Here is an 8,386-nt window from a genome sequence, read left to right on the forward strand (position 1 = left end):
AAACGAGTTCATTCTTACTTTTCTCGGTTTTCCAAACAAATCAAGTATAAAACATTTAGTAAATAAGTTCATAGTTCAAAACACATACTTAATCAAAAGAAACTGAAAACAAAAATATCATTTTTACTCCTATTAAAACACGTACAACCACTATTTTTCTATATACAACCATGGGTTCATGCCCTTGAACATTTTCCACTTAGTTTAGGTGATCATGTTACTATTTTTAGATGGAAATCAAATAGTTCTTGATGAAAGGTTGATTAAGTAAGGGCCCATTTGACGTGTCTTTTTGAGAAGATCTTCTTGTAGCTCTAACAGTCAAAAGATGCATTGAACTTTTGAGAAGACAGTTTGACATATGCACATCTTTCCATGTGTTTGCCCGCATCTTTTCGAGCGAGATTAAAACGTGAAAAACATGGGAAGCTTCATTTGAAGCTTTCCGAAATCAACCCAAAATGGGCTTCTTGCGTCTTCTCGACGCACCGTCTTTTGGTGGCTAAATCTTTCACGAACCAAACAGGAATAGACCAAAAATCGATCTTCCCACCTTGTAAACTGTCAATAGACTGCACGGAAAGACACGCCAAATGGACCTAAAAAAGGGTGTTTTAATAAAGTGCAAACCATAAGGTAGGTTTTACCGTTTTTATAGGGGGTGTATAAATGACCCCAAAAAAAGAAAAAACAGAACAAACTTTTTGACCGCTGATGGGTTGAGTAAAAAATTAGCCCATTCAGCTACGACGAATCTGACTCTGACCAAGTCTGCCTTAGTCGAAAAAAAAAGGCAAAACCACAATATAATCATAGAAAAGTAGCTGGTATTTATTAAAAAATAATAAAAAAGAAAAATATGGTACTAGGTCACATTTGCAAGTTAGCAGGTGGAATCAATTGTAATCACGCGTGGGCGTGGTGGACCGTGGACCCTCACAATGCAAAATGGATTTCCACTTAATCCGTTAAGCTTTTGAAAAGTCCACTTGTACTGCTGCTGCGTACCCCAAATTTGACATCAGATAGAAGATTTGCTTTTCTTCGTTAACATTTGATGGAGCAAAATTTTGCTACGGCACCCTGTTTTCCTAGGTCTTCAGGGGAGCAATTTTGTATTGTGGTTGGGTAGCGTGGCAAAAGCTTTGTTACAATAACCCAAAGAGCCCCTTGTTCCTCTTCTTCCAACTTCTGCCATACCATGTTAATGTTAAATAAAAACTTTAAATAAAACGTAGAATAACAGAGAAAAGTCAAATCTGCATCAACCGTTATGAAGCTCAAGCTGTGGTTCAATAAGAAGAAATACAAGCGTGATCAAATGGAGAATCATACATGAAGCTGTAATGTACAAGGAGTTGTATCTCACACATGCACACCTCCAGTTATGTCTATAAATGAAGCAAGCAACCCAACCTACACTTTATCCATGCTCTACTGATCAACCCCACAACATATTCGCCAAACCTATAAAGCAGGAATCAAGAACATTGCACATCTAATCAAATTTTCAAATCTGGAGTCGATCAGAATCCAGATGAGAAAGCAATTTCTTAAGTGTACTATTGTAATTGTTGCCCATTTGTGTTGCATAGATGAGCATGGGTCTTGTAGATTTGCCTGGAGATGTAGGCAGTTCAGAGCCCTGTTCACATTGGTGCCCTTGAAAGACATCTAAACTGCTTCATGCGAGGTCCCTTTTCTAGAAGCATCAGCAAGCCCGCTTTGTTCTCTGGCAACCCAAACGTATACCTATTTGCAAAAGTTGAAAGAAACAATTTAGTTTAGCCCCATGCATGCAATGGAACCACCTCTACATTGACCCAGACTTGACCATCAATTGGTATTCCACTTTAAAAGCTTAGTCATGTCCTATGTAACAAGGGCACAAATTTTTCTGAAACTCGGCCCTGCCAGACTGCCTTGTTTACATATCTGACACATACTGACAGAAAAACTGATCTATTTCAGTTCACCAAGTTGCCATGTCAAGCAAATCGCACCAGTTTTGGACACCAAGATATGTCATTTACCTTGTTACTTGGATCAGAACTCAGAAACTAAGCCAAATGGATGATTCTTACCCATCCTAGAATGTGTGTTTTAATGACATAATCATAACATTTCATTGCTGTTCAAGTTTTGGTTCTTGAACAGATGGTTATTGTTATTGGCCTTGTAAAACTTTTGGCTTATGGCTTTCCATGGAATGCCGAAAAACATGCTGCCTGGATTCATGTTTGTCTAGAAGCATGATTTCAAGAAGACAAAACACAAGTCTAACAAAATAATATTCTGCTTACTTGCTTTTACGTGCTTTCCTTCTCCAGAAAACAACGGAGACAACCCACTGAAACCAAAGTTTGAAAAGATAAGAAAATATCCAACATGATGGGAATAACAACAACAACAACAAAAAGAAACGTGAATATGAAATTGAAACATGGGGTTCTTAGTAAGTATAAAATATCAAAAAAAAAAAAAAAAGATTTCACTTATGCAGCAAACATCATGGAAAATAAGGGTACAGACAGGTGATAAGATATCACCCCCAAAGTAACCAACCCGTCATATGGTAAGAAGCTGTTTTGTTCTTTTGGAGTCTATCAAGGTTCAATTAAATGAATTCCTGGATAACTGTGGGGTATAAGTTGCATTTCAACCCCCAATTCTTTCTTCCCTGATGAGAAAACAACCATAGAAACTATATCTGCTTAGTAGGACTATCAATGGAGAAAATCACGGCCTGATTGGACATCTGATCCAATTATCTCGACTCGGATAGTCTAGACATATGGCTGAATTAGACTTGGATGCAGTGAATAGGATCCATTTAATTATTGGATCGAATTTGGATGTAAACCAATATGATCCGATTAAAGTATGAGTCCAATAAAATATAATGTTATAAATGTGTAATATAATGGTCTTATAAGTTTACAGAAACACCACTACAATGCATTTAATACTCATTCAGATTTTTTTTTTTTATCAATAACATCAATTTCATTAAATTAAGAGAATAGAGGGAAAAGAATACAAAGGGAGATAAAATAACTTAGCTCCCCAAAAAAAAACAGAAAGCACAGGGAAAGCAAAGAAAATTAAAAACTAGCCCAAAAAACAGCCTCCCTATTCACTCCTTGCTTGGCCAACCCATCCGCAAATGAGTTGGCACTCCTCTTCACCCAGCTGTACTGAATCTCTATGTCCCTTCCCAGCCATAAGAACTGTTTTTTCTCATTGTTAAAGTTCCACAAACCACTGTCCTAATAATACTCATTCAGATTATTAGGGGTAAACAACCATTTGCTATTACCTTTACAACCCAATCAATTGAAAGTTCAAACCCTAACCTCTTACGAATTACAAACCCTAGAAGGAACAGTTGATTCTTTATGACTGCACAAGTAACACTGAAGAGTTGAGGATTGAAGAAGGTTGTTGAAAGTTCAAATGCTAACCTCTTATGATTTATGAGCCAGAGAAGGTACCATTGATTCTCTGTTACTACTGCAAGGCATGAACAAGTCTGAATACCCTATGCTTGAGAGTTGAGGATAGAAGATTGTTGCTGAGAGAAGACATTAGATATCCGCAATCAAAGGTAAGCCTGGATGATCACATTTTTCTGTCTTTTAAATTTCCATTGGTGTCTTTTTATGTGTAGAGCTGTTTTTTTTCCCAATCTGAAAATAGGGTTTTGGTTCAATTTTTTTGCCTTCAATCTGAAACTAGGGACTGCTTGATGTGCAATGACTTTGGTTCTCTCCTTTGTAAATGTATTAAGCTCCTATCTAATCAAATCCTTAAACACCGTGTTTCTCTCCATCTTTGTCTCCCCTTAAACATTCCATTACGGCATTATTGCATCTTCAATCTCTGCTGCACCCTCCCTTCTCTCCTCAATGCCAACAGCAATGAATTCAGTAACTTCCTCTACCCTTGAATCCACCTCTATTCTACCTTCTAAATAACAGGAATCACCACCTCTATCAAAGTCCTTCATGGTTTGTTGTTATTCCTCTAGTTTTCTTTATCTATCTCCCTTGGTTTCATTCAATGAAAGTAGTTATCTTTCCCTTGCTTTCTTTTTCCTTTGTGTTTTTTTTTTTATTCAGTTTATTTCATGTTCTTACTCAACATTCTCAAGTTGCTGATCTATTTAAGTTTCGTTTATTGAATTTGGATGGAACCCAATAATCTGGCATATCTGACGGATTCAGATTCAATTTGAGAATGCATAGATCCAATCAGATTTCAGATCAAAGTTGGATGTTACATTTCTTTAATTGGATTGAACTCAGAGGAGGTACATGTGATCTGTTTACAGCCACACTGCTGAGAGAGATTTATAAGTCTTGTTGAGGGAAAATATATGATCGAGTTTCTCTGTGCTCTCTGTCTCTTTAGGTTTCCGTTAATCAATTTAAAATGCAACAAGAATTCCTTTCCAATTAACCCCCCAAAAAGACCAAACAGATACACAGAAATATTGACATTAAAATACATCTGGATGATCGCAGTGGGGACTTGGGATTGATCACACCTCCACCCAGGGTTGGAGGTATGTCAAAGGGTTTGGGGGAGGGGGGCTGTCCCCCATTGTGTAGCCCATTTTCTTACCCCCCCCCCCCCCCCCAAAAAAAAAAAAAAAGAATTGTGGTTTTAAAGAAAAGTATCAAAATAGACAGCTTTATGTTCTTCATCTACCATTTTGGACACACACAACATAGTTATTAGCCTTAAATATAATCATCTAAATATGAAATCTTTACTAGGCAAGCAATAACATATGAACTCATGAAAGTGTAACAAATAATGATGAAACCTAGTACCAAAAAAATGGGGATTTCTTAGATATTGGCTTCTTAGAAGAATAAAAGTTACATGCTAGATAAAGAAACAAATTCAATAAAGATAAAAGAATCCATTTCTGAGATATGAAATAAACATGAAATAATATTTGTAGCATGCAAAAGTAGAACCAATTATTGGCAAGGACACCCAAAATTACCTTCAGTACCGACATGAAGGAAAAGCTACTAATGATAGATGGCTTCTTCACAGGTACAACTGCCCTTCTTTCTGATGTCATTTCTTTACAGAAACGTTCAGCAATTTCCCTGATTAATATCATCTGTGCTTTATCGTACATTCCGTGCTTTGACATTTCCCTCTCTGCTTCCCTTTCTGCTTCAAGTGCTTGAACCCGCATGTAGAGATTCTTAAGGTTTGAATCCCCTACATCAGCCCAATATGATGATTCCCTCGGAGTGGTAATGTAATCTTCAGAGATCCCAATGGCAACTTTGGGCTCTGGACCACTATTGTAAGACACTCCATGATGAATAGAATCAATGGTATATATTCTGTCACTCATGTCATCTCCAAGGTCTGATGCATTATCAACCTTTCTCATATTAGAGGAGTCATCTGTATGTAAACAATGCTTCTCACCATACTGTGGAATTTCTGTAGCACCATCCGGTCCTGTTTCCTTTACCAAACCAAAGAATGAATTTGAGCTCTCCACAGACAATCTCCCAGCATGTCTTGGCCGTCTGGGAGATTGACCCACCACTACCTTTTCGAGAATGTTCCTTGTGCCAGAAAATTCCCCATTAATATGACTGCAACTAGGATTTCTTTCCAACTGAGAGATTCTGTACTCCAAATTCTGCAATTCCCGAGCACGGGGGGTTTCATGAATAGAACAAGGGGTTTCACGAAAAGCACGAGGGGTTTCACCAAAAGCATATTTGTCAAGATCTGCTACATCATTTTCATGATCATGATGGCTATGCATCTCATTCAGATTGCATTTCAGAGGAGGGTAGTTACATGGGGGAAATTCAAACTGAGTTTCAGGATTCTCAACCATGCTGTTAGTATGAATACATCCATCATTCCCGCCCTCTACCTCAGCCTCAGTAAGCCCATAACTCAACATCCTGTGTTTGTATGCCTGGACTTCACATGTTAGAGATTGGATGACCTGTTCTCTCTTATACAACAAGTCTTCCAATGCAAGAAGTTCTTGTTGATCATGAGCCATTTTCTCCTCTGCAAATCGTTTGAACTGTCGGGCTTCCATCTGGATCTCAGCCTTTTCCCTTTGCAACCTCAATATCATCGACATGGCCTCATTTGCGGCCGAAGCAGATGCATTTCTCTCTTCTTCCAGCTCAGTGTACAGTTCCTGTATTGTCTGTTGCTGGCTGCTGAGGGCCTCTCGTAGGGCAATGCATTCATTTTCAACTTCAACTCGAGCAACAGATAAGTAGTCCGTTGGAACATTTCGACTACTGGCTTCAAATTCTTCAAACTTCCTTTTCACCGAGCGGTGCCAGGTGCTGCTGATCAATGTGCAACTACAGCCACAGTTACAGCATTTAAGAAAATCTGTAGAATGTGGCAGGACTTCGGTATCCATAAACATTCAAGCATCCAACTGAAAACAACCCAATCCAATCACCAACAGCTCACCTAACAAAGTAACCCAGAAAAAAATAAGACCTTCTCCGGAAACTCAATTTGGATCCCTCCTTAACAGTAACAGAATCTTTTAATGTATTCCCTTCCTCCAACCCAACAAGAAGCTCTCCGCTCAGAAGGAAAATGAAACCCTACCTATCAAGAAAAATTCAAAGCAATAAAACAGTCAACCTATCTATCATTCTCTCCATTATTTTCTCCTCCCCTCTCCCTCCCACCCTTCTTCTGGTCCAATGATTACCTGAAACAGAAACAATGACGAACCCCCGAAGCATTGCGCCATTATCACCAGAGGACAGAAATATCTACCACAAAAAAAAAACAGAGAAATCACATAATTAACTTACCTTGGAAGAACCAAAAGAATCCAAAACCAAAGGATGTGGAATAGAAACTCGGATTGCAGATGATTTCGTATATTTCGGATTTGCAGACCTTCAAACGATCAGACCTCAACGATCCCTCGCTCCTTTCTTGATTGAAACCGCGGAGGGAAATCGCAGGAATGGCGTTTGAGGAGGGTGGGAGAGAGCAAAAAAAAAATGGAGGGTAGAGGAAGGGACCGAATGAAATTTTGAAACCCTAGATTTGTTTGTTTTTGTTTGTTTTTTCTTCCAGAAGAGAGAGAAAGAAGAGCTGGTGTTCGGTTCGGCCCCCGAAAATGTTCTAAATTGGTAGAAACAGAAAGAGAAGGGCTCGGATTTGTTCTGTCTTTTGACTGGTTCGAGTTTGTCGGACTCGGACGCGATATTAACTAAGTTTTATTTCTCTTTCCCCCCTCTTAATAATCAAAATATTTATTATTATTATTATTATTATTATTATTTAAATTTAACCTAAAAGCTTCTTACCTGGCAACGCTTAATTTAACCCTCCCAGGTAATCTTGCCAGGTCATTAAAAATATTTTTCTTAGCAGGGCAACAAAATTTGCTTTTGAAATTTCTAAAATTTACTAGAAAACCATTTTAGATTGTTTTTGATGAAAAAATTATGAAAACAAATTGAATCAAGCTTCGAATTGACGATTGAGCCCAATATATAAGCTCAATTGTTAATTAAGCTGAGATCAATTAACATGAAATTTGGCTCATGAAGCTGCAAGTTTATCTAAGTTTATATATAATATTTATATATATATATATATGTATATATATATATGATAAGAAAATATTTATATGATAATATCAATTAACTTGTCTTTATAAGTTTTTAGTCTTTACTTTTATTTTAATAATAACTTTTTTTTAGATTTTCAAAATTTAGGACAAATTATTGATTTCTCATTTCTTAAATTTATCACTATTTATAACATTGATAGGTGAGAGACTGGGAAATTTAACACAATTCAAGACTAAGTGAGATTTTGTAAAACAAAATAAAAAATAAAAGATTTTGAAATAAGATAAATTACAAGTTTTATATGTAATTATTTTGTCAAAAAGGCAATTTTATAGTTTAAAAGTAACTCGGTTTATATGGGGCGAAGAATCCAAGAGTTGCACAAATGCAATTGTAGTTATCACTCACGTAAATCAGGGGTATTTGTTTATCACTTTATTGACAATTAAAGCTGAAAAGATGACGTGGTGGGTTGGTTATTTGTCGTAGTAACCGAACCGCACCAGAAGTCCGAGTTTTGTCCTTGTTCGGTTTCTTAAAAGTTAAAAAAGACATAATTATAGCTGCCTCAGCTGTAAGGCCCGTAACTAGTGGGGTCAACGGATCGGGTTCGAGTCCAACTATAACCCATATATGTCAGATCCGATATAACAAAAACTTTGAGTCAACCATCTTTTTTTTTTTGCGTGGTGAATATATGAATACGGATACCCGTACCCGACTCGTAAGGTCAAAACTCAAAAGTCATTGTAGAGAAAAACCAGCAA

General features: G+C 37.2%; 1 protein-coding gene across 2 annotated transcripts; it reads right to left on the reverse strand.

The window, feature by feature from the left end:
- Positions 1-1,240: 1,240 nt before the first annotated feature.
- LOC104601468 (myosin-binding protein 7-like) lies at positions 1,241-7,189 on the reverse strand. Of its 2 annotated transcripts, none has more exons than XM_010264811.3 (4): positions 6,846-7,189; positions 5,018-6,739; positions 2,304-2,350; positions 1,241-1,752 (listed from the first exon to the last, which is right to left on the reverse strand). In XM_010264811.3, exons 2-4 carry the CDS (start codon positions 6,440-6,442, stop codon positions 1,650-1,652), a joined length of 1,575 nt encoding a protein of 524 aa, XP_010263113.1. In that variant the 5' UTR covers positions 6,443-6,739; positions 6,846-7,189; the 3' UTR covers positions 1,241-1,649. The 2 variants fall into 2 exon arrangements, with proteins under 2 accessions (XP_010263113.1, XP_010263114.1); XM_010264812.3 differs by having other exon boundaries at positions 5,018-6,489; positions 6,846-7,188.
- Between the last annotated feature and the right edge of the window lie 1,197 nt (positions 7,190-8,386).

The sequence above is a fragment of the Nelumbo nucifera genome, chromosome 2, assembly GCF_055504915.1.
Source record: "Nelumbo nucifera cultivar China Antique chromosome 2, China Antique-T2T, whole genome shotgun sequence".
Lineage (NCBI taxonomy): Eukaryota > Viridiplantae > Streptophyta > Magnoliopsida > Proteales > Nelumbonaceae > Nelumbo > Nelumbo nucifera.